Below are 26,853 nucleotides of genomic sequence, written 5' to 3' on the forward strand. Positions count from 1 at the left end.
ACGAGGGATATCGTTAGGTGTTGAGCGAAATGCATTTACAGAATTGCACACCAACTGGATTAAGGAGCGGGATTTAGTGTAAGCCCGGTGGCATATGCAATTTAATTTCATTAATCCCTCTTCATGCAAACTCAACTTTTGTTGCTCCATTGTAGTTCGTTTATTTTATACACCATTACTAGGGACTCACTCTTCACTAAACGCTAAGCTAAAGCGAAAAATAATTTATGCGGATCAAACTTAGTTGCTAAACCACCAAAAGAAGCACGCGAATCCAATTAGGCGTTATCCTTCAAAACTAGTTAAAATCGTAGCTCTCGTAGCCCATATCCTCGCGTCGACTGCGAGGAGCTGGCTTGGGATTCCTCGTCCTCAGGGTCAGCTGACGGTAGCCCACTCCCGGCTTGTAATCCACATTGATGGGGGCATGGGGTCGCAGACCGGTCACGCCTCCCCGTCTCTTTTGCGCCTGATGGTAGAAGGCGATGTCGCCGTAGCTGTGCTTCGGCCACATGCACTCACAACCAGAGGGCACCGTCCGCGTCTCCGATTCCCAGCAGCCGGAGGCGTCGTTCAGTCGAATCAGGTGGATGGTGCGGTTGAGCTGGATGCACGAGAAGCCCGTCGCCGAGCATATCTGAATGAATGTATCCTTAAGGTTATTTAACTGCAATTTTTAATTGAATTTACGCAGCTCACCTCTCGTTTCTCGCTGCGCTCGGAGAGCAGAGCTCGGAGCAGTTCATTGCCCCTGTAACCATATTCGTAGTTGTAGTTCCTCGACGGCTGGGGTGAGTAGCTGTGGGCACAGGTAACCTCCACATAGTGATTGGGACGGTAGTCGCCACTTTCCAACTTCACGGTCACCCGATTTGTGGGGCACAACGACTGATAGGTTACCACCTATGAATGGGCAGTAGTGTTTGAATTGTTAGGATAGTTTCCAGTCATGTTTGTTATAATATTCAATGAAATTGAACTACTTACACCATCTGTGCTGGGATTGGGACCCAGAAAAGGTACCGGTGGCATCACACTGCGAACGCGGCGCTTGCGCACATTCTGGATCCCGTAGGGCAGTTGGGCACTCAGCTCGTCTGCGTCCTCCTCCTGACCAGCGTAATCCTCCTCGCCCTCAATGTCCACATCATCTAGGCCGCCAGATGGTAACTCATTGTTGGTGTACTCTGGCTGACCTGGTTCCCCTGCCGCTGCTCCTGCTCCTGCTTCATCCATGGCTGACCTGGAATTGCATATGCATGGAAATTTGTTAGTTTTGGCCATGAATTAGCGCTGCTCTCATCTCGCGGCCCACTGGAGCTGCTTTTGCCTCTACGACTGCCTGATGTCGCCGCAGGCAAGCGGAAATGACTGCAAAAGCGGTTTTACACATGAAGAAATTTCTGTGCCTAACATGTACAAAACGTAGAAATATTCTAACTTATCTTATTATGTTTCTAAAATTATCATAGTCAAAGATTATTATTATAAATATTATTTAAAATCTGCTTTATACTGTCAGGACGCTTTTGTGTGACTAATAATCCTAAATTTGAAATAATTTTTTCTTTATGTGAAAGTGCTTGCGGTGGCGTGGCTTGAAAATATAAGTTCGTTTTTGACGTTTGTTATTTGCATGGCCGCCGTTTCTTTTCCGCAATTTTTCCAGTTGGCCAACAAAAGCGCATCATTTTGCATTCAACTGCAGCAAATGCCAATGAATTTTTTAGCTTTCGCTTTGGCGCGCGGCTTTGTCCATGGATGGGGACAGCAGCCATGCTGCTGGGAGATTCAGATTGGTGGGCAGGAGGTGATGCTCTTGGTGATGGCGTTGTCCTGAGCCTGTGGCGCGGCACAAAGCTCTCCGCTTCGCGAATGTCGTTGCCTGCCAGCGGATTTCCCCTTTCGTTGTCAATGACTCAGTACATCTCCCATACCCCGATACCCATGCAGATACCAACTCCTCTGCCCATTCCATACCCTATTCTTCCTGGCCCCGAAGCTTTAGCCCTCCGATCCAGCGGCGTTGGCATTTTTGAAGCCCTCTTTCAGGGCAACAACGGCTTTGATAGTTTTGTCGCAAAGTTTGTGAAAATGTTGTGAAATGAATGCAGCTGGCATAGTTGAGGTGAGCGCTGGTTTAAATTAGCACAAAAAGGGGCTGGTATTATACGGTTTTCAGTTCTTGCAACAGAGAATAATTGTGGTTTTTATGTGAATGCTTTCCAAGAGATTTATCTAAATCGATTTTTGCTGACAGCTAAGCTCTTGCAAAGGAATATATGCATTTCTGATATGTATCTTTAATAGAAATATTATTATAAATATAATCTTGCATTTATTGCAGCAGTTTTCATTAGCTGTATCTTGTATGAAAACTTTAAATGCATAAGATATATTTTTCCTACTAATAAGCATTGAGCATAAGTCAATTGAGGAAAAGTCAAGTCACCCCACAGCCAAAAACCCCTTAAAGTGGCAGAGTATCCTTTCAACTGAGAATTATTTGTTTTTTCTTTCTCTCACGGAATCCTCAGTCATATTTCGGTTGGAATATTCCTTTATGTTGCTGCTTTTTTTTGGTGCATGCAAGACGCAGATTACGTAATCCCTGGCTCACAATGCACATGATCCTTGCAGCTCCTGATCTCGTTCAATCTGACAAAGGGGATACAACGCAGTCGAGTGGAGGAATCAGCTTAAGCGCTTACGTTTCTGCTCACGCTTACGTCATGGGATGTCGTCATTGACTTTTAGTTGATATGCAACCAGCAAGCCAGAGCCCAGATTATTCGGGCTGCCGGCAGCCGGGATGGATGGTCTCTGCAGATGGAATAGGATCAGCAGGAGGAGATGCAGTTGCAACTGTAACTGGTGCGGGCAGAGGAGTAAGGTTTACGGCTTGCATCCCCTTTGTTGGCTGCCATCATTGGCGCCCACATTTCCCGGAAACTGAACTCATTGAATGCGCGCCATCCTAATTTGCCATACTTTCCATTTACAGTGATGCCTTGGAATGCTATGTGTTCTAATTTATCGTACAAATCGTTAAATGTTTTTAGAATAAGACAATAGCTTTACATATAAATACAACATTTGGTAAGCAGGTTTTAATAACAGCACATTTTCTAACCGGAAATAATACAAATTAAGACATTTTTGAGTTGCTTCTGACACTTGGGCATTACTTTTGGCTAAAATACAAGTACTAGTAAGTGTTACTTTTTCCATCACTGGTCTTACCTCTGGTTGATGTTGCTGCTGCGACTGCGACGCGCGAGCAACAATTGCTCCTGCTCCTCCGCTGGCTGCAGCCAGTTGATGTTGCTGTTGTCCTTGATGTTGCTGTTCCCATTGCTGTTGCTGTTGCTGTTGCTGTTCCTATTGCTGTTGCTATTGCTATTGCTGTTGTCCTGGTCTTTGTCCTGGTTGTCCTGGGGAGCAGCAAACCTGCCCATACCTTGAACGGCCGCATTTAAGTCGGACAATTGCAGACGGAAGTCGTTGCGAGCATTCTCTGGATCATCATCAAACTGTCCCAGTCCCATTCCTATTCCCACTCCCATACCCTGTTGCTGTTGTTCGAGTTGCTGCTGTTGCTGTTGCTCATGTTGCTGCTGCTGCCGTTGTAGATGTTGCTGCCTGTCGTATATGCTGTGGATGGGATTTCCGTAGAGTTTTTGCTGCTGTTGCTGTTGCTGCTGCGGCTGCCATTTGGCCGGTGCTTTGTTGTAGTTATAGTTGTCATTGTTGTCGTCCTCGTTGCTATCTGCAATGCCATCAACGTCCACATCCCCATGCACCCACTTGTAGTTGTAATCGTCGTAGTTGTTGTCCGTGGCACTTCTATAGCTATATCTATTGTTTTTGAGCCCCGGCGTCGATTCCATCGTCTCATCGCAGGCCATGGCGAGCGTTCGTCTGGAAGAGCCACTACCAAAACAGCGAGCAGCTAGAATGACGGCCAGGAGCAGCTGCAAATGTGGCAGAAACAAAGAGATTGGCACGATAAGAAGGGTGCGGCACTAACGGAAATGTTAAACAATTGTTCTGTGTGTGTGGCTAATAAACTGCAAAGTGTCAACAGTTGTCGGGGGGACATGATATGCAAATACCCCTCAATTCGTATCGCAAACAATGCATGCGGATTAATATTTATCACATGAGATTAGACATCCAATGAATAGGTTTACAAAAATATTTACTGGGTATTTGCGCATCAAAGGCTTATTTAAGCCACTAGATTAGTGGGCAAGCCAATGAGGGTTTTATAAAGGGATTTTAGAAAGCTATATGCATTATAGTTATGCATCGTAGTCTTAGTTGTTATTAATACATTAACAAATAAATCAATTCCTTAAGTACTCACGTAAGTACTACCAATCAATTTGATAATTGGCTTTATTATTTCTTGGAAAGTTTTCAAGTAGATGAAGTTTAGTTTTGGTTCTTCCCCGAATTCGCAATTTATTGCTCTGCACGTGACGTAGATATTTGGTTCTTATCAACATTGAGATACTTAGGGAATGCCTTGCGATAGGAATTAAATGATAATCAATACCCTCTGCTGATAACCGCGCTTATCAGTTAGACAACAATATTACAACATTTCTAAATTTACACGTTTGCTGTTATCAAACTACTAGTAAAAACCATCGATAACTTTCTAATTTGATTAAAACTTAGATTTCAGTTTTGTTAAAACCAAGATTTCCGTTTTTGCTGCGTGTTATGTGAAAAACTTTGTAGTCTAGTGCTGCAACCTGAAATCGACCGCTAATTCAACTAAGAACTCAACAAAATTCCGATTGACGGAACCGAAAACTTAAACAGCCTCCAAGTTCCCACTGAGCCGGCTAAGGGGAAAGTTGAATTCCCTGCTGGACGTTGACAATCAATGGGCTTGGAAAATGGAATAACGTCAGGAGCAAAACCGAACCCAAAATAAGATGAAAAGTTTTCGGGTGGCTTTCCCCGCCTGATTTCCACTTTGAGGTTGAGAAACTTTTCGGTCAAGATTTACAGACATGTCTGTATTTGTGTCTGGTGGGCTCTGATTATGTGGTCTGTCCAAAAAAGAACTGCCCCAAGTGAAAATAGTTGGGCGACCTTTAGTGATAATGCGCTGCACGCGCATCCTATCCTATCCTATCCTATCCTATTCTATATAGGCATCTAGATATAGTCGTACAGCTACATTCATTAGAGGCACACACTACGTGACCGAATAGTTGGCGCCGGAAATGCTCAAAAACTGAGATATGAACACAGTGCTCCTCCAGCTCCAGCTTCAGCTCCAGCTCCATTTCCTGTTCCCACTTTTCCATGTCGCTCTACAAGTTCTTTTGTCTCAATCTGGTTTTTACATGCACTGCACAAATTTGTACAACTTAGCCCGGTAGCTTTGCATTCCATATATATAACTGAAATATTCAAGACGACCAATTACTTTTCCAAGTGTAGTATACATTGCTATATGTGCTAGTATCACGGATATATGCAAGTGTTGTTGCCGCTCTGGATTTATAAGATTTCTTTTATGCTCTTGCCGGGCCTACCACAAAACTTCTTTCATTTATCCTGGTCTCCCCCCCCACACCTTTGATCCCCCCACTTCCTTGTGGCGCTCCCAAGTTTTGGGGGGAGCAGCGCAAGTTTGTCAAACTATTTGTATGGAATTCACAATTTGTGTTGATGAAGTTTCGCCCAAGTCCGTCCAAGTCGCAGCTTACGAAGGCGACCGCGTGATCTGCGTGAACTGTGTGAACAAGTGTTTATGGAATTGAATTATTTTCCTTTTTCCTTGTCTTTCCTTCTTTTTTTTGCTTCAAACGTGGATTTTCCCTAGTTTTGGTTTCGATAAAACCAGGTGTGAGGGCGGACTTTGTGTGTTATCTTTTTCGGGGCTTACAGGTGGCTTTGTGGACAGTCGCTCTTTGTGTGATTTAAAGTGGGTCCAATAAGCCGATTTCCTGGGAATAACTGTCTGAGAACCAAGTACATTTAACTTTGGTGGCTGTTTTATTTTAACGCCATTAATAATTAAATGCGATGAAAATAAACATGTGTTTTGGTAAAGCTAACTTTAATTAAAGGCGGCTTGAACTATGAAGGAAAATTTCAAGACAGATGCTTATAAAGTTACATGCTTCAAAACCAGATTTCAGATTTCTTTTAGGGTTATCTTTTAAAGTCAGAGTAAGTCAGTAATATTTTATGATTTTGACAATGACCTATATTACTTTATAGGCCTGTTTTTCCTTGATTTATCTGAACATTTTCCAGCTGAATTTTAATTGAAACACAACCATAGAATTTCAGCACTATGGAAGATGCTTAGCCTCGATTTATTTTGTTAGTGCGCTTCACGTGTGTTGGCCCATATTTTTGTTGCACAACCTAGCGTAATAACAAAAACAATAACGCCGGCTGGGGCAATTGAAAATATAATTTCATAATTTATGGCGTTAGTTTTCGCATAGCGTTTTGGAACCTTATGCAAATGATTGCGCTTTTTGGTTGTTTATTATTTCATGCCTTTGTTGTCTTCGCTTTTTTTCCACGTCCAACAGCTCGGCTGCCATTCAATTACATTTTTGCAATCAAACTGCAATGTGCCCAGACAATGTTCAGCTGCTCACCTGGCCAGAACAGACAGACAAATATACAGGTATGTTTCCATATATATATATCTATATATATATGTATTTTCCCAGGGAAAGCTATAGCATATGTATATGTGGGCGGCAAAGGGGTGGACTGATGCATATATGTTGCATAAATTTGTGACCTTTCAGTTTTCAATTGAATTTCTCTGCACGGCGGCAATTGTTCGAGGAAAACTTGGTCCTTGCATTGGCAGCAGTCGGAAAAACAACACAACTAAGCGGAAGAGTGCCAATTTGCATGCTTGTAGTGGTGTGTGTTTTTCGGGCCGAGTGTGGGTGGTGTGTGTGTGGTGGGGGTGGTGGTTTTGGTTTTTATATAACTGCAATAACATGAGCATGCAATTCTCCCCTCGATTTGTTTTAATTGTTGCTCCTTGCTCGGTTCGTTCCTTGTTTTCGTTGCTGTTGATGTGATCCTGCCCCCCCTTGTTATTGTTATTTTTTCGGCTCTGTCTGGCGCTTATTGGCAATTGTCAAATATTGGTTTTTTCCTATTATTGTTTCATCAATGGCATGAAGCGATTTTAATTAATCGCCCAAAACTTTGCCAATTTCAAAGTTTTTCGGGATTAGTTCGTTGTCATGTTCTCTGGCCAACAGTAGTCGGCATTTTAGATTATGTTTGGGGGTTGGTTTTTCAATTAAGAGCCGCAGCCAGAGCCAGCCTCTAGATTTAATGTTACGCATACGCCATGTGTGCCAGCGACGGTTACCATGTTACCACACATCCACACCCACACCAGTTCATTCAAAACACCCACACACACACACTGACATACACTGGCACACAGGACAACTGGTAAAAGAAGCAGATTGGTTGCTCTGCCGGCTGCAAATCCTGTTAATCACCTCTATCACAGGTGAGGCATCTGCACGTAGCTCACTTTTTGCCGCTCTAAGTCGCAGCCGGTTTGTTACAGCAGCATGAACGAGATAGTAAAAGATAGTTGAAAAGAGATGGAGGGTGGGGCACAACCACTGCTGGTGGCATGTCTGATTTTTAGCTACATTTGGAGACAATGATTGTGAGCTGGAACTAAATGTTTGCTAATATAATTTCACCTCTACCTACTTCTTACAAATTATATATTATGAAATTATTTAATTATCTCACCAGCTAATTAATGAGCAAATGTGGCAATGTATATTTATGTTTAATATATTGTGCGTCTATGTGTATTTTATTATAGTGTGGCCTTTTTATCAGCTGGCATGTTATATTTAAAACGCTTTTTTGCTCTTTTCATTAAGGACTTGACTTGTTGGAGTCTGCAGCTTGGCAGCACTGTTTCCATGTTACCATATGCAGGTGGAGAAGTTAAATACGCTGCGGCTCTGTCAACTGAGACTTTGATCCGGCTGAAGCCTCCATCGGTGGTCTAATGCTGCAATTAGTGTCTCTTCCGACGCACTGGCTTTTCGTGCTCCTGGTTTTTATGGCCCTCATTGGCCGCTTTTGAAGGCGAGTGCATTACTAGCTTTTCACTGACCTTTAACCGCTGGTCATTTAGATCCAAACTCTCAACGGACCAACAATGACCCATCTATGGTTACCAGGAATTGCGCTCCACATCTAAAATGCCCGATTTTAGTTTTAGTAGTTTTCTGCATTGTCCTCCCACGCTTTAGTTCTTTTCATGTGTGGCATGCTTCACTGTGGCATGTGGGAAACTTTACAACCAAGTGGGGAGTAAGGTCAATAGGTCAAAATTCACAATGTGAGTCGCACAATGCAGCCAGAATTGAAAATGGCTTAATCAAGGGAAATAAAGCAGTTATTTATTTTTACTGCAGGAAAGTAGCAAGGAGATAATTTCGTTGCATTTTCTGGCAATTAAAAACATGCTACTAAAAATATATTCCTTTGGCTTCCTGAAAGTTTGGCGAGGCTGCAAAAATTCCAGATTCTTTGGTATGCTTTGGTTTTCATATTGATTTATATGAAGTGGGTTTGCGAGCGTGTGCGTGTGTGGAGGGAATGCAACAAGTGCAGCAAGTGCAACAATGCAATCAGCACACGCACACACGCTCAGCCGTTTACACAACCCCATGTATTTAAATGCTGCCCCAAGCATGTGTTTGTGGCATCGTGTGGAATTCTTGCATCCTTATAGTACTTTTTAGAGGGCGAGGCTGTGTGTGTGCACAGCAATAAAAGAATTTATTTTAAGTTCAAATATATTTCTATATCCTTTGGCAAGCGAGCGCACATACTGGATAATTGCCAAGGATTTGAAGAAAGCACTTAAGTTGTAGGGCTTTCATTTAATACTCTTAGGAAGATTGTATCTTGTAAGATCTTTTAAGTTGTAAGCATAATCGCTTGAAAATCGAATATCTAATCCCCGTTTTTTTTCCGAGTGCGTTTGGCTGACTGCTAGTGGAGCATATTGAAATTGTTGCCATAGCGAGCGTAATCCCTGCCAGCGACGGGTTACGCGCTCTGAAAAGGGCAGATCGGCAGTCTTTTCCCAATGCTGATGCCAACAGAAAAAATGTAATAAACGCCAAGAAAAATATTTGTCAAATCAATTTAGCTCACACCAAAACGTGGAAAGCATGAGGGTGTGTGTTTAAGTGTCAAGGGCAGGATGGAGAAAATATGCAGAGTTCGCCCGCACATTCACACTTGGTTAGCACACTTTTACGTGTGCGGATGGAAGTCAGTTGGAAAGTTTTGGCCCACTGAGATAAATGGCACTTGAACGTTTTATTTTCTCCGCTCTGGCGAGGCAAGTACTATATGTATATGCGTAGGTGTTTCATATCATTTGGGAATTAAAGGGATACCACGAGCACTACTCTAGCTCACTGTAAAAGGTTTGTCTTATTTACTAAATCATAATAGTACTAATTTCCTTCTTAACTCGCTACCTTATGGGAGCTATTTAAATGATGTTAAGTAACGAATCCCATTATATTATATTTAATTGCAGATATAACTGTATTACTTAGAGCATATAACACAGTCTGCTTTCGTTGCAGAATACATGTTTTTTTTTACGATATTTTATTCGTTGCCCCATTATTGCTTTCTATTTTGCAATTTGGCCTTTTGTGCCAAAGCAGCCGACGGGAATAGAACATGACAGCGACCCAAGTCTAGCTGTCTGTCGTGTGTGTAAAATATTATTGAAGACCCTGTTGAAAGCAGGCCGCTATATCCTGTCCTCTGTTCAGAACTTGTCTCTTCCATTATATATGTACGTATGTATATATATGTATAAGTATATGCTTTGATTGAGGTGTGCCGCACCAACAATAACAGGCATCCAGCAGAAATCTCCACTTATTTATTAAATTTACTACGACGCTGCCTGTCGCCCGGGAGATGGCGCCGAAAAGCGGGCAACATAAAATGTGGCTCCAAATGGCAAATGGGGAATTCAGCCCCCAAAGGCATGGGGTTGCAGAAAAAGGGCTGAAAATTAAAGTTGACCAACTGTCAGAGGACTGGCAGCTCAAGTGGCCGGAACAAGCCCCACCCAAAGCTCGAGGCTGTTGTAAATTCGCATTAAAATATGTCAGAATGACAAAAGTCTTAGCCCCCCTTTCATAATTTCGATGGAGTTGTTTACGCAGCAGCAGTGATGATCAAATTCTGGGCACATTATAATATAAATATTAAAATTATGTCTTACTTACTTGATTTTTGATCTTAACAAGACATTGACTTTAAATCATTTATTTTTGTTAAATCACATCACAGGAGTATTAATTTTCAAATCTCGTTGTTGCTTCACTTTATCTGCCACAGCTGAATGTTTTCTCTAGGTAGCCTTAATTTTTTTACATGTTTTTTCCTGTGGTCCTGTGATTGCTTTTACCCTCCACTGGCAATCCTTTGAGCTGTTGTCGTCGCCTGACAAATTGATGCTTTGACATCCTTCGAGCAAAAGTTTAATCTCTCTCATTGACGAAGTTAAGGCGCCCTGAGCCGTTCAAGTGTGCAAATATTTGCCGGCTGTTCTTATTAAATCTTTTTGGGTATTGCCTTGGGGTTTATGCATCAATTTATCACCCCGGGTGAGATTACAAAACGAAACTCAGATTGAGGACATTCCCCACCCCGCCAACTCCATTTCAATCAGTTGAGGAAGTGGACAAAAACTTCCAGCACTTTGCTGCATTTTGCAGATGGTCGAGGAAAAACGTTTTGCAATTACCACTTAGAGTTTGTTGTCATTACTGGCGCTGGCTGAACGGAAATGCCTTTGAAGTTTCCTTGCAGCCGCTACCAACAATAAGTGTCATGTGAGACCCACTTCCGTTGACTCATTTTTCATTTGTCTTATTTATGTGGCAGGACTTAATGACAATCATGTCCTGGTTCTGGAATTGCCGTTTCAAAATGTCATTCTTTGTTTATTTGTGCAGTTTTTGGTCGCAAACTTTGGCCCGTTTCGTTCGTCGATTGCATTTCCCCCCATTTCAGTTGAGTTCAAGTGGGTGGCACAGGACACAAGCCCAATTTATGTTCAAACTTTACCCTCATAGAAGTGATGGGTGGGGGAATGGGGTGTTTCTGTATGGCATTTGCTTTCCAGCAATGCCTACGGCTTGGAATGCACTTCAAACATGTCCTTGTAGGTGCCATACATCAGCCTGTGACAACAAACAAATTCCCACTTTGTCTTCTCTGTGAGCTCTGTGAAAGCGCTTATTTGTATCAAAACATACATTATGGAATTGCAAATGAGTGTACTTAAATTTCAAAGAAATTTAGTACTCTAATACAGAGGAAAGAGTACACATGAAATACATATTCTAAACAACCCAAATTTCTGTTAGTTTGCCAACAGATTTGCAGAATGAGTATCTTTGCAAATATATTTTTGGTAGCACGCTAAAGTTTCTGGTGAAAACTTTTGATTAAGCTCGGCCTTTAGTCACCTGCTTTATTTTGTATATATGCACATGAAGGATGAGTGGCATTAGGCCTAGTTATGAATTTGTTCGTTTTTATGGAAGGACAATCTTTCACTGACATTATCCCGGAACTGACCTCGTGCTGAGTTTTGCATTGATTGAGGTTGAAGAGTAATTTTGTGTGCTGCAAGAGCTCAAATCTAAACATGGTTCAAGTTGTTCCTTGGCGCTTCGAGTATTTGATTGTATTTGCATTGTGCCCAAATCATGAAAGTTCCAAACGCCGAAGCGGATAATGCTGGATAAAGTGGGAACCCTTTTCACAATTTGAAAATTGAGTTACTCGAGATTGTCAGCTAAGTAGATAGCAAGATAGAAAGATGCCAAGATAGCAAGTAGTTGAAATCCATACGGGTTATGAAAATGTTTATTCATATTGTGCTCGGTGAAATTCAGTTGCGAGCCAGCGAAGCAGATATACTTGGCCGCCGACTTTGCAGTTGCAAAGATACAGCGAAGCACTTGCAGATTCAGATACGAATACGTACAAAGATACAGATACAGATACAGATACTGTGGAGGTAAGCCAGCCATTCGAGTGGCAATTTGTGCGTGCAACGATCCGGAAAAGCCACTCAAGACTAGGCGAGCCACATGTGTAAGTACACCGTGAGATTGACACCATTGATCTGAGAAACAAAAGTATTCTCTAACTCAAGTCTTTAAAGTAGCTTTTAATTAAATATTTCAATGAAATTGCTACCAAAATGTTTTAACATAATTATTTTAAATTAACCCTTACTAAGTGGTAATTTCTCTGTATGCAGCAACCAAAAGTATGAATACAAGTTGCCGAGATTACGGGAAATGTGAATGCAACGAGGGTTTGTGGCGCCTCTAAATCAGCTGGCGAATTGCATGTCGGGGGCAATTTCAGCGCGAAAGGCCACAGAACAGAAGCCGGAGAAACGGCTCAATAAAATAATCATGAGCTTGCGTTGGCCGGAAACAAATGTGCATTTACCATTCATGTTGGCCAAAAATCAAATGCACACATGCATGCACCGCCAGGACTTAATCCTGCTGGTCCTGCCCCACTTCGCCCATTCCGCCGTCCTTGCAATAATCTTTTCGCTTTTCCTTTTACTCCCGACTGTCTGTCAGTGTTATGTAAAACCAGCCACAAAGTCATTTCACTGAGCGGATGTTTGCGGCCAAATGAAGGGACACGCAGCTCCAAGTGGGCGGCAAGCGGAAAAGCGGAAAATGGGAGGGCGAACTGGAGCGAAATCGGAAAATGGACGGGCGAAAAGCTCCTGTGTCTGGGCCACGTTTAGCACGCGTACGGTCGTAAATTTTTGGTCTTCACAGCCCCTTGGACAGTTTAATTTCGATTTCCCTTTTATCCAATGGCTGCGAAAATCGCGCGTGCAGTCCAAAAAAGTCCAAAAAAAAGGAGAAAAGCGAAAACAACGATACCAGCTCAAAGAAAATCGGTGAAAAATCGAGGAAAACTGCTGCCGGTTTGGCAGTGACCATCGGCGGAAACAAACGCGACAAATGCAAGAAAGTCGCAAGTAATTCGTAATGCATAAATAAACGCACAGAGCGGCGACATTAAGGACATACGCAATAAATACACAAAATGGAATTTTCCTATGTTTTTTGTTGTATTTTTTTTATACATTTTTTCCCTTGTCAACGCTGCTGCTGCTGTTGTGACATTTAAATTAAGTTCGTGATTTGGCAAATTTATTTTGATTTATGCACTCTTGCATACGTGTGTACATGTTGAATGTGGAAAATCTAGTTTCAAAGAATATTCGCCGGGCAAAAAGCGAGGACACACACGATTAATTGCCTTGTCATGGCTGGGAAAATTAATTTCAATTTTTGAATGACATCTAATTGCGCTGCCAATAGGGATTTCAATAAATTTTGGCCCATTACTCGATTCTGGGTCATTGGAATGATCTAATTAAGGGAATTACATTTGGCTTATCCCAAAATCAATCAATAGCTGGCGGAAATTAACCATATACGCTATAGATTACAAATAGGGTGGCCAAATGGAATCGTAAGCCCTGAAATAATTCAATAATACGAATAAATAGTTTGCTGTGATTAAACGAACTTTATTTTTCTACACTAGCTTTACTTTAGCTTTAACACTACATATTTATTTCATTTATGAATTGAGATGGCGCAAGCAAAATAAATCCGTTCACAGTGAAACTTGTGTTCGCCTTCAATTCCATCTCATCCATATTTAAGTAGACTTTCGGCATATAAACCTTTTACGCTCTGTTACCCCAAGAAAACCCTAACTCTTTCAAAGGCCTGCATGTTCATAAAGATACAAAAAATTGAAAAAGGTCAAGTGGCGGTAAATATAAACTGTGTATGGCATAAAAGTTTATGTTGCACATTTGCACACATGCAGGCTACTTAGTCGTAAACGCGTTTCTCTGTCCCACGAACATGTACACACATATTTATACATTGTGTATAAATTTTTCAATATAATTTTATTTGCTTACTGGCCGCTACTTCTCAAATTTGGTTACTCCGTCTTTTTTGTACTCATACACTCGGAATGTCTCTTTCTGGAATCACAGTTCCGTCTCTTTCTTGTGCTATGTGTTTGTCTCTTTCATGTCGACACTGTCCGTCAAAACATTTTATTGCCTCAGCAGCGAGCGTCGCATTAAAAACAAATCAAAGATACAAAGGACATAAATACTTTTACGAGTTGAAAGCTGTCGTATTATTTGGACGGGGAAAAGCTGCGTAATGTTTCAATGGGATTTTCACCAATTTTGCCAATTTTGTTATGATTTTCACTCAACTGGGATTCAAGCGGTGTAATTTAGCTGAAACCGAAGGCAAGCGGAATCGATTTGATTTAGTAAAAAACAAGAGTGACCAGAGCCAATGAATTATTTAGCCAATTTAATAAAATGCCAGACACCGAGGACTGTAATTAAATTGTACTCATAAATAATTACATTTTGCGGCTGCGTTTTACTGGGAACCGCTTGTAAAATGAACATATTTGGCTTTTCAACTCTAATGTTTGTTTATTTGTATGGTCAACGATTAAAAGAACTCTGATGAACCATTAATTTTTGCATTTGTGAGTATTTTGCTCCCTAAAGCCTGAGCAATACTTGGTGCAATGTAATTATCATAAACTGTCTGCTTTATGCTTTTTAATCAACTGTTGCTCATTAATTGGCGATTTACTGGCAACTGGATGCTATTTTTGCGAGTTAAATAAACGAAGTGGTGCAACCGCATGATTGATGATCGCTAATTAACTTTGATAATATTAATATTATTATTGTAATTATTGGCCTCTCGTTTGATGGTGATAATATAACCTCTGTACCTGTGAACGTGAAATGAAATGCCATTGCGGCCCTGCGATCTAGAAAGCTTGTTAAGTTCGTATAATCAGAATGGCCGCCGGTAATTATGTGCATATAAATTGCGTGTTGCAGGAAATGGATTTAATATCAGCGATCCCCTCTTCGTCTGACTGACTTCGTTTACCTGGCCAAAATCGAAGTTAAAGCTTCGCTAAACGCTGAAATTCTGGCAATTAGTCAAAAAAAATGGGGCTAAAATTGGCTGCGGTTAGCCGCCTATTTTCAACGGCAATTTGCCGGAATGATTTGGTAAAAGTTTTTCGATTAACCTAAAGGGCCAAGGACACCTACTATGTGTATATATGTTCTATTATATACACACTTCCATCTTCTCCCCTGTGACACTCCTATTTTGGCCTATTTTTATGAGCGAAGTTTTAATGATTTACGAGTTATACTGCAACACATTCGCTACGCACGAAGTTTTCCAACTTGTTGGGGTTTTTAACATCAGCTGCTGCTGCAGATGCACCGAAAACCAAAAATTCCTATTACATTGTTAAATATTTTAATTGAGTTTATAAATGATGCATTTTATATATGAGATGCATTTAATATAAGTTTCCTTTCAATTATTGTAATATTTATATATTTAATAGAATCACTAACTTTACTTAAATCTAAAAATATTTTGTGCCGTGTTCTGTAAATTTCGTAAGTCCTGCAATTACGGACCAGCTGGCGGAGGGCGGTGGGTGGAGTGCGGAGGGCGTGGCACTAACCGGTTTCTCACTTTTTGGCGCAGACTTTCTGAGGGCATCGAATCGAAATTGAGTGAGAGTCGAGTGCTCCATTGATTGAAATTTACGATTTGCGGGCCTGAGCTTGTTGTCCTCGCAACGGAAATGTTGTCATTGGCCATTCAGGGCGCCATTTCGCCTTCTGGCCAAGCGACGCGTCACTTTTATGGCAAACGGAAGTCCTCGTGTTATTTATGTCCTGTGGGTAATCTTGGAAAGGGGCATAGCTCAACGAGAGGAGTGAAGAGGAGTGGAGTGGAGGTGTTGTCCTCAATTATGCTCTCGGTGAAGGGGAAAACTCTCGCCTGGGGCGCCTATTTAATAGCTTATTAGGACGCGCCGTTGCCGAAAAGCAAACAAAGGCCGATGTGAAAATCCAATTAAATGTGACATCTGCCCCAGAAAATCCGTGGCGTGATTTTGATATATGGGTTAAGTCGAGTGTGAGGCCCATGGCCCAATAAACAATTGATGAAACTTTCATTCGATCAGCGAAGCTAATTTATGAAGCGAACGAACGCTATTCGCCGGCGATGGTAATTGACAATGCCAAATGACTGACTGTGGGCCAGGCCCGCAATTAGTTCCACATAATGATGCATCATTATGGCCAGTAATTCATCAACACTGCCGGCCTGCCACACTGCCAACCTGCCACACCCTTCCATTCTCATCGCTGCCCCCACGGATTTTCCCCAATCATAAATCACACAGAAATTTAGGCTCTCTTCGTGGCCACGGTGCGTATGGGCAATTTGATAAATATTCAAGACAAATATGCAAAGCTCCGTTTTCCCCAGCACTGGCAAGAAGTTGGCCGTATATTTTTTACCTAGCCAGAAAGCAGAAAAAGCATTATTTAATCTCGCTTCGCAGCGACATTTTATCTGGGCGGGAAAGAGAAGCGCTAATAAGTCTGCAACGTGACATTTGCCATTTGGCGGTTCGGTGGCAAATAAAGTTTTGGTCCTTGGACAGCCGGCGGCTGCAAATGAAGAAGATGACTTTATCGCGGCACTACGAACAAAAAATGCGCAGCAAAAAAGTGTACAAAAATGGCTTCGCCATGTTGCCGTGGCGAATGTAAATAGCGAAACGTGATGGGCTTTCTGGGTGGTTGGGTGGTCTTGGCCTTTTGGGGTGATGGTGGGTGGTGAACTCGCAGCTAAAAGTGACAATAAATGCCGGCGGTTATGTATAAATTGCTAAAGTGTGCGGAAAGATTTACGGGTCCAGCCAATGGACCAAAGTGCCGCCCAACCAGAGTCCTCCGACCGCCCACTTTTCACCCACACTTAACCACCCACCCACTAGTTCTCAAACAAATAAGCAAAGCTCAGGGCCTGGCCAGGTGCTTTTAGCTTGATTGCCAGCTCAGGACGTTGCAAAACAGGTGGGTCTGCTGGATCTGCTGGATCTGGTGCTACGGATGAATCGGGGGGATCGTGTGGGTCTAGTGGTGATGGGCTGGCAAAGAAGCAGCCAACCACCCACCCACTCACAATGGCAGTTTGGCCAGCACTCGACGTGGCATTCAAGTGGCAGATAGAGAAGGCTAGCAAGCAGGCACTACTTCCATCAAGAGCTCAAGGAGCTGTTGCCGCACTTATAGCCCTGTTGCCACCTTGTCAGCCAAGTACTGACCTAATCATCTGCTTGGGGTCAGTCGATTGGCTGGCAAATCGATTTCAATTAGCTTGCCCAGCCTTTAAACGCAGACTTTTCATATTTGCCTCTGCGAAAAATGAATTATTAAAAATCTCTCCCACAGACGGCGCATATTATTCACAAATTCAGGCATAATTTTTGGGGCTGAGCCCAAACATCATTACCATCTCCATCTACATCCCCAATCCCATCGCATTTGTGGCCCTAATGAGCCGAGGGGAGTGGCACTCCCAGTTTGCCCCACTTTTTACACCCAACTCACACTCGAAGCATTTGTCGCCATATTTATTTTAATGGTTGCTCAATTTAATCACTTCGACATCGCCGCCACCCGCTGATGAACTCAAGTGGTTGGTGGGTGGTTGGGAAAACGTGGGCTTTTTGGGTGGAAATTCATTGGAGTGCCGCGGTGGAAATTTTGGTGGAGGCACGTAAAGTAGGGTAAAGTCAAGGCTCCTTTTATTTTTGTGGTTGAAAAATGTTTCGAGATTTCATTTTATGCGACATTTAATTAAGCGAGCGAACTTTTTTTTAAGTTTTAATGGAGGATGTCGTCGAGCACGCGAGCAATATACCCACGAACACATTGAAGAACATATAGCCACACATACTCGTACATGTGGCAGAACGCTTTTCTCGAACACATTACGTATTACTTTGGCACACTTTAGCCAACGATTTCACTACCCTATAAAAGTTGGGGTACATAATAAATAAAAGAAAGCTTGAAAGATAAAAAGCTTGATATATAAGTTAATCATAATTTTTAAAAGAATTTAACTTTTAATGAGAGGTATTCCAAATAAATATATAAAGAAAGAATATAAGGGAATTAAATTCACGTAGTTATGAAAGTAAAATACTTTTCATACAATACTTACATTATTAAAATGAATCTTCCTCATTAATAGACTAGCTTTCAGAAGTAAGGGTATGCCCTGTTTGCCAGCAAGACAATATGTAATGTGTACTCACATACTTCGCTCATAGCCTTTGCACTTTGCTTAACAGTTTATTAAATTGACTTTCAGTCGCGTGGATGCAGTAAAATATTTTGCGAGAAAATATTTGAAAATTTATTAAATCAAGCCGGCAATGCATCTTCATCCCGGTGCCGTGGGTATGGTGGGAGTCCTGGGCCAGGATGGTTGGGAGTCCTGGGCCTGCATTTTGTTGCCTGGCCAAGTGAAATGAGCTGCATCCGGTCGGTAGCAGCTGCAGGCGTTGCATTCTTAACGCCCCAGCACTCTTTTGCCCACACTCACATGTCCTGCAGCTGGAAAGGCCACGGGCTACCGCTGCATCCTGCCAGCCGCATGTGCATGTCCATGTGTATGTGCATGTGCATGTCCATGTGCATGTGTGTGAGTGAGTGGCTGTGGGTGTGCGGTTCCCTGTGTGTGTGTGTGTGTGTACTTTATTCCTTTTCCTCTGCGCTAGCGCATTTCCGCTCCGCAGACACTGAAACTGATACGTTGGAAGGCAGCGAATTTTGATGCATTTCCGGGGAAGCTGCACCACGTTTAATGGTGGAGCGCGCACGCGAAGAATTTATGTTCAATCTTAGAAAAATAATGATTATCTTTTATTTTATGGTTGAGCGCACGACGACATCCTCCTCCTTCTCCTACTTCATCTTTTACCGCATGGATCCGGGCCATATTTTCCGGATGCACAAGTAGCACGAAGTTCAGCTTACGATTGCACTTGTCCTGTTACAGGACAATTATCGGGCGACACAAATTGCAATTGCTCGAAGCTTCGGTCAATTGATGGCCAACCATTCATTATGTCCCGGAAACGGACAACAACAGACGAGGGGCCAACGCCCACTACGCCAACGCCCACAAAACGATTTAAATTGTGATTGGGTGGGCGTGGTGATTGAAGCGCTCTTCATGGGTTAATATCCTTTAGGGTCTTGGGGGTTTGACGAAGATTTGATATTGCGGTTGACTGGCACATTTCCCCTCCTATGTGCTCTCATAGTGCAGCCCGAGATGGAAAATCTTAATCGGGCGACTGAAAGGCGCAATTTACAAAGTGCGGTTAAGAAGATGAATTTTACATATTCAAGATGGAAAACTCATTAAACAACACATTTAATCAGGAAGTGTGTATGCTACAGCGATATTTCGTATAAACAGTAGTTTGGACTTAGGTTAGACTAGAAAAGTTAATGTTTTTTGATACCAACACTTTAAATATCCTGCATAAATGTAATTTGCTTTCAGGCAAACTTTAAACACTTCCACATAACCGTATATGCAGAAATTATTCATGTTGCCCCATCATTATTTCGAAGTGTGTGTGTGAGGCGAGGTAAGTGGCGCATCCTTGGAACTTTCGGAGAGGAAACCGAATAGTATTCGCTTTCTTTATATTGTGCGGCGCGTGGAGGAACTTTCTACGGATAACGTCACTCAAGGCGAGATGGGCTCAAGCCCCGCAAATGACGTAACCTGTTCCAATCTCCTGGAGAGCTCGAAAGCGCGGCACTCAAACACCAAACCACTCACCCACTGAGCCACTGAGCCACCCAGCCACCCACATAGTGTTCGACCATAAATTCCAATTAAAGTTGCCAGCTACTAGCCGGCCAAAAACAGAGAGAATCCGCCAAAGTGCGTTGGTGTATGTTTTTGGTTTTGATTAAGTATACGACCCGTGGCAAATGCAGCAGTAGCAGCAGCAGCAGCAATAGTTGGCCGCATGTGGCGCATTCGTTGCATTCAAATGGCACTGGCATTTGGCCCAGCTGCATTCCATTTTCGATTCCCATTTCAATTCATTGGGGGCGGTCGACGTTGTGGTTGTATTTTTGGGGCTGTGGGCGGCTGTGCCGACGGCGTGGGGGCGTGGCGGGTCGGGTCGAGTGGAGTTAACTTTTTTGGCTCGCCATGTTGACTTTGCGTTTAATTGTTTTATTGTCCGCCAAGTGTTGGCCATCACACATACACACACACACGCACACACACAGAGACACAGTCGCACTTGAAGTTTGCTCTCTGCCGGACAGTTTGGCCTGTCGTTGACCTCGTTGGCGGATTCCCGCCTCGAAGAGCCAGCCCAGTTCTGGCCATCTTCTCGCCATTTTTATTTGGTTATTTTCTGCCGCTTTTCAGTTCGCTGAGTTGTCGAATTCAGAATCCCGAATTCAGAAGAGGGAGAACGCCGAGCGTCGCCTGCTGTCTGATATACGAGCTTCTGCCGGCTGCACAAATTATGCCAAGTGCAATACTTGAGGCACTGGCCGGGAAAGGGGGCGTGGCACCAGCAGATTGGCGGCTTTAATTAACATCAGGCACGGCAAAATAAGTTTTACACACAAATGTGCCAGTGTTGTCCTTGATGTTATTAATATTGTATTACTTTCTTTGCCTTATGAATATATTTTATTCGAAAATGTAAATTTCTATGTTTTAAAATATTTTCATCTGCACTATTTTTAATTTTATTTTTGGCGAAGAATTCTTTTCTCTGTGAGTGTAATTCTCATTATTCTGTGCGTGCCATTTGTTAAGTTTCGCTTTAATTTCAATTTTTATTAACAAGCAACTTCATTACGGAGCTTCAGTTGCAGCGGGAGGAGAACATGCCCACTCACTCATCCTGCGCACCTAAGAGTCCTTATGCCGGTCTAAGCTGACTTTAACAGGACATTAAGCCGACATATACACATAATAAACGCTGCATGTGTTTGCGTTGCGGTCTCAGACGGAACCAAAATATTTGGACACTACAAAGTGCAACAACACGCCGGCGTTCCAGGTGGGTGAGCAGACACAGTCCAGCCCAAGCAAACCCAAGCCAAACCAAACCAAACCAAACCAAACCAAGCTAAACCAGGCTAAACCAAACCGAAACAAAATACCAAGCTGCCCGAGAACAAACAGCAGGAGAATTACTTTAATGGCCATGGACCAGCCCCACCCACATGGCAAACTTTCTTGGCTTTCTTGGCCAAGGTAAGCAATTGCGTGCCGGCCATCCATAAGTTTTCCGCCTGTTGGCAATCCGGTCACATAGCCAGCCATTGGACCCACGTCAGCCACTTCCGAATGCATACACAGTTGACTTGTCAGCCTGTTAATTTGCTAAATAATTTTCGAATCTGCCCCGCCCACTTTTTGGAAAAGTAACGTTACTCAAGCTGGCACGCCCCTCTCGAGGAGAAATCGTGCCAAATATAGGGATTGGGGATGTGGTAATCGAATTTTGGGGCGTATTAGTTGTGCCAAAATAAACATAATTTTAGATATATAAATACTTGAATTATTTTTTAAAGATTATTTATTGTTTTAATTTAGTTTGTTTATTTAAAAAATCCTTTAATTCCTTTCCAAATTTCAATATATTTCATGGTGTTATATTATTTTTTGTATTTTATACAACAAATGTTAGGTAAATAATAGGTAATTTCTGTATCTCACCAAATCTAACAACTTTCCCTCGCAAATTCGACTTAGTCTAATTCCATCGGAAAGGATACGTTTTGGGGCTGGGGAGCAACTATTTATGATTTCCCAACACGATTCGTCCTACACCTTTTGCTACTCCTTCGTTTATTTGTTTGTCGTTTGCTGACTACGTGAGATTGTTTGAGGCTTCAAAAAATAACAGATGAACCATGAACCCAATGTCCTTCAAACTCACACACACACACACAAACACACACTCGGCGACTCGCATCAATTAGTGTTGAAGATTTAATTGTGGCACGTGTGAACTTAATTAAATGGCATTAGTTTGTGTAATTGTAGACAGGATAAGTGCGGTCGCGGACCCAAAGGGTCCATAATTATGGGGGGTTCAAAACAGCACACGAATAAAGGAGTGCATTTGCATTCCAATTAAATTTTGGGCACGCATGCAATATGCATTTTTTACGTTAACTTTTCGTTTGCCAGCCGTCGAGGTAAAAGTGGCAACTGGCAAATGACAGCTGGCAACAGGACGAAAGTGGGTAGATTCGTTATTATTTTACTGGTGCTGGGCAAAGTATTTTGCGTAGTGCCAAACTTTAGTTGCATTTAATTAGCATTATTGTCATGGCAACGACAAAACCCATTTGCGGTGTAAATTAACTCGGTTTTCCGAATGAGATAGTTGATTACCCAAAAATCATACTTTAAATATAACAATTTTAATTAATTTAAGCACCGCATATTAGTTGTGCATGCAAATTTGCTGCTGCCAATTGCGGTTTCAGCTTGGCTCGGTTTTGTTTAATCAGGTCAACTCATTTCCCAGGCACATGTTTCCTGTTTCAAATGGGAAATGGATTTGTTTGCCACAGGAACACATACTCGAAATTCCAACAAGATAAATGGTGTATAAATCTTAAGACTATCGTGGCGTAACTAAACCTACAGGCAATGCATCTAATATGAACAAATTGGCAAGCAATTAGAAGGCATTTGAGTTTAAGCCGTATATTGTGCAAAGATCTCGTTGTTGCTTGAATATTAATTCCAGATGTTTACCGGAAAATGTTTTTCCAAAATCCTTGCATGTAAAATTTCGAAACCAATCACGAGCATTAACTACAAGGTTAGCTACTTTACATAGCTTATGGCTTATTGAATGCCAGAATGTTTTTACATTTCACTGCTAAAACATGACCACATCCATGAATGGATGCAATTTGGGGCGAACTCATTTATTTAACTGACGTGTTTTTCCAGTTGTGGGTAGTGTCAGAAACACGCACCAAATGCTAATCACGCAATTTGTTTTGTACCAAATGTGAAACTAGGCTTTTGATTCACTTTAAGCTCTCTACTTAGAAGGGGACTTTGCCAAAGTCAGGGGAAAATGCATATTTTAATGGAGCGGCACACGAGCATGGCTAAAATAATAAACAATGAAAATTCGGCTCTAATTTCGGGTCAAAACACACATTTGGCGAGCGGACAAGAAACTAATTTAATTCTGTGTGAAAGGCAAAGCGCTTGTTGTTTTTAGCCGAATTTTCTGTGGAAATTCTTGTCATTGCACTTAAATAATGTAAATATAATTTGGCTGTTTGAACACATTTTATGCGAGCCCATGTTGTTTTTTTTGGCCAGTCCAAAATTGGGGACATGTTTTTGTTTGCCATAGCATTTGGCTGCATTCAGGTGACAATGCAACTAATTATAGTCAACAATGTGGCATGCCACGATGTTGCACGCCCCTTGCCACCACTCCAAATAAATCAGAAAGTAATTAAAACAACATGAAATGCGACTGTGAGTTACAGTCACAGCTTCGGCTGCCGTTTGAGTTGCACTTCCATTTTCATTTTAATTTTTTTTTTCATTTTTGTTTCCGTTTTAGTTGCAGCGGAAGCTGCACTTGCCATCCTTGTATTGCGGTGCTACCCATTTAGCAAACGAAATAAAATGGAAAATAAAATTATGGGCACAATTAGCTGGTCATTGGATACCCTCATGCAAGGCAGGTCTCCTGTAGTTTGCTTAATTCCAATGAAACATAAGCTAATGTCTCATCGAAAGTGAATCATAATCTTGCCGCTAAGCTTTAAGCCTAGTTTATGTCAATCGATTTCAATCTAACAAACTATCTTGTCTTTCAAAGTGCTTTGTTGTGTTTCTCCAAACTTTTGCATCCTTTTGAAGGGTATACAAAACAAGCCAACAATGACAACCAGTCGGTTGTGGAAGCACACAGCCTCAACAAAGCAACTGCGAGTAGGAAGTATCTGGGGATGGGTATTCGCAAGGATTCAAGGGAGGCAACAAGGCGATGGCCAAAAGGGAAAAATGCAGAAGCAAAACAAACTTAATTTACGCTTATTTGCGTTGACAAATGCTTCCGAAGGAGTGCAACTTTTAATTGCAAAATTTATTTAATTTGCTCATGCGAAGCGAAGCTAACTGATTAACGAAGAGAACGCTGTAAATGCGGGTTACATTTAAGACAAATAAAACAGCTGCATTTTTCAGTAATCAGTAAACTCTATTTAATCTCCCTGATGGCTTGACATAGGTGTCAGTTTCATGATAATTAGCGAACTGGCCATACGTCATGGCCAGTTTTCAATGGGCCGGAACGATTTATGGCCCAGTTTAATCAGCATCCGGCCACCATAAAATGCGAAATCAATTTTGCCATGGCTCGCATTAAATTCTTTGAGAGTGACGGAGCAAGAAATGTACATTAGTTGTGGCGCAAGTGTGCTAACGCTTTTTGCAGGCACTGTTTCTTTCTTTCTGTTTTTTTTGTTGCCGCAGGCGGAATTTTCATTAAAGCATTTTTGATGTCTAATTTGCATATTTTTGCAGCTGGCCGAGTTGCATGCCGACACTCTGAGGCAGCCAAGTGACACGTTAAGCATTCAAAAGCGGGTGGGGAAACTGGCATGGAAAGTGGAAAATGGAAAGGCCCACTGCGCTCGAAAGAAAAGTGCAAGCTTTTCTCTGCTGCCGGCGGTGATGGTGATGGTGATGGCCGGCTGTCACTCGCCCGTTCTTCGCCCGTTCATGGCTCAGATTTCGGCCAGGACAAAGTGTCGAGTGGCAACACTAATTCGCATGCTGCACGAACAACAGCAGCAACATGGTAAATGCACACAAGCCCATCCTCTTTCAGTGAGGTTTTCCCAACCCACTTTTTTTTGTTTGGATTTTCAGCTAAATTTGTGCCAGCGCTTTTCCCGCTCGCTTTTTGTTAATTTCCAATTTTCAAACCATTTCTGGCTTGCTGTGTGCACAGCTGCTCTGTCTGTGTGTTTGTGGGTGTGTTGGTTTGTGTCTGTGTGAGTGTGGGTGTGAGTGTGGGTGTAGGTTCGGTCAACATTTCGTTTGGCTCATGGCATTAATTCAATTACTGTTTGCATATTGCCAGAGATCCAAGCTCATGTAAGTTTTATCGTTCCCGGGCAAAAGGATGTCGGAGTTGCACATGCATTCTTTCGAGGAGAACTTTAAACTGTACCCCAAACTGTATTGGTCTTAGGAAACAGTGCAACCAAAATCACACAGTGATTTATAATTATTCAAATGAGAACTGGCATCGAAGTTGTATGGAAAGAGGTTTTTGTATGTGGCCAATGGTAATTGGTAATTGGGAAATCGAAAACTGCTACACTCTTTTTAAAGTTTCATTTCCATTCTTCTCTTTTTTTGAGTAAGGATAGTTGTTTTCAGTGGAGAACCTGATGAAGTGCAGAAAGAATCCCCACATTTGTATTTCTGTTTTTTGCTCGTTCACTGAAATGTTGAACTTACCAATGCTTTGGAACACATGACGCAACAATGCTAATGCCTTTTTTTGATTTTTCTGGATATTCAAGGAGCCTGATGAGTGTGGGTTCAATTTCAAAGACAACTGGCAGATACTTGTTTCATATTTTGTAGCTATCGAAGGTATTTCCATATATGTTAGACACAAGTTTGCTATAACTTTTCAACCGACGGTTCGCAGCGATCGCGACGCGCTTTTTGTTCAGGCTTCTGCGAATGGGTTTTGGCCTTTGTTGCGAATGAGCCACCAGAAGCCAGATGCTTGGCCATTTATAATGTTGGCCAGCAGTGTTAACAGTGGTTTAGCGCCATGGCCGATGCTTTGGCTAGATATGCCACCTGTTGGTATACAGGAGAGCGATTGGCATTGGGAGCGGAAAGGCCAGCGGAACGCTCAAACTAATTACTCCCCTATCAAAGCCTGTAAATACAAGCGGGGTCAGTGAGAAAGTACTGAGAACAAACTAGAAAAATCTCCAAGAAACAGATTGGATAAAAGCAGAATACTTAATCTACAAAATTACCAATATTCACACTATGATAACTAATAGATTTACTTACGTATATATGGAAACATGTTCTCGTACTATTTTTCAACAGGAGTGACTGCCAGTGAGTGACTGCTATTGTTATGACCTCCATTGTAACCACGGAGTAAGAAGGATAAAGCATCAGCGGCAGTATATAAAGTGCATAGCAATGTAGCAGGGGCAACTAACTGAGCGGTGGCAGCTTGCTTATCGCGCCAGAGTGAGATAGGAATAGTGTGCCGAGAGAGAGAGGGAGAGGTAGATAGCGAGAGAGAGAGAGAGAGAGGGAGAGGTAGCTAGAGAAGGAGGGCACAGGAAGACGCACCCACACTGCAGTGGAATATCCCGCCGCGCTGATAACATTTGAATTTTTGGTTTGATTTATGGCCATAACACGAAACTAACTCACTGACATATCGGAACAAGCTACAACAAAACAGAAAAGCCCAGCCAGCACTGCGATAGTACAACAACAACCACCATGTATATCTATACAGCAATTTTCACGCTGACGCAAATTGAATCGAGTGAATTGGGGCATATTCATTTAGATTGTCTTTAAGTCTCCCACGACAGCTGATGTGCGGGCTAAAAATAGCTTACTGATATTAACTCTATCTATAGGTTCGGTTACCTCTTTTCAAATGGAATATAGAAACAATATTTAAACCATATAAATATATTAATTTGTATTTTAT

The 26,853-nt window shown here is 42.1% G+C and overlaps 1 protein-coding gene across 2 annotated transcripts; it reads right to left on the minus strand.

Moving 5' to 3' along the window:
- Window positions 1-150: 150 nt before the first annotated feature.
- On the minus strand, window positions 151-25,847 carry LOC122613950 (myb-like protein AA). 2 transcript variants are annotated; one of them, XM_043788387.1, is made up of 5 exons: window positions 25,611-25,847; window positions 3,244-3,974; window positions 988-1,243; window positions 700-903; window positions 151-637 (listed from the first exon to the last, which is right to left on the minus strand). In XM_043788387.1, the coding sequence occupies exons 1-5, from the start codon at window positions 25,626-25,628 to the stop codon at window positions 299-301; spliced, it is 1,548 nt and encodes a 515-aa protein (XP_043644322.1). In that variant the 5' UTR covers window positions 25,629-25,847; the 3' UTR covers window positions 151-298. The 2 variants fall into 2 exon arrangements, with proteins under 2 accessions (XP_043644322.1, XP_043644323.1); XM_043788388.1 differs by lacking the exon at window positions 25,611-25,847 and adding an exon at window positions 4,206-4,307.
- Window positions 25,848-26,853: the final 1,006 nt, after the last annotated feature.

Source organism: Drosophila teissieri, chromosome 2R (genome assembly GCF_016746235.2).
Source record: "Drosophila teissieri strain GT53w chromosome 2R, Prin_Dtei_1.1, whole genome shotgun sequence".
Classification (NCBI taxonomy): domain Eukaryota; kingdom Metazoa; phylum Arthropoda; class Insecta; order Diptera; family Drosophilidae; genus Drosophila; species Drosophila teissieri.

What these genes read in the sequence shown, in the direction of transcription:
- LOC122613950 (XM_043788387.1), bottom strand. An exon ending in AGCAGCAACATCAACCAGAG is followed by an intron (nt 1,244 to 3,243) that starts GTAAGACCAGTG and finishes ATGCAATTCCAG; the next exon opens with GTCAGCCATGGATGAAGCAG. An exon ending in CCAATCCCAGCACAGATGGT is followed by an intron (nt 904 to 987) that starts GTAAGTAGTTCA and finishes GCCCATTCATAG; the next exon opens with GTGGTAACCTATCAGTCGTT.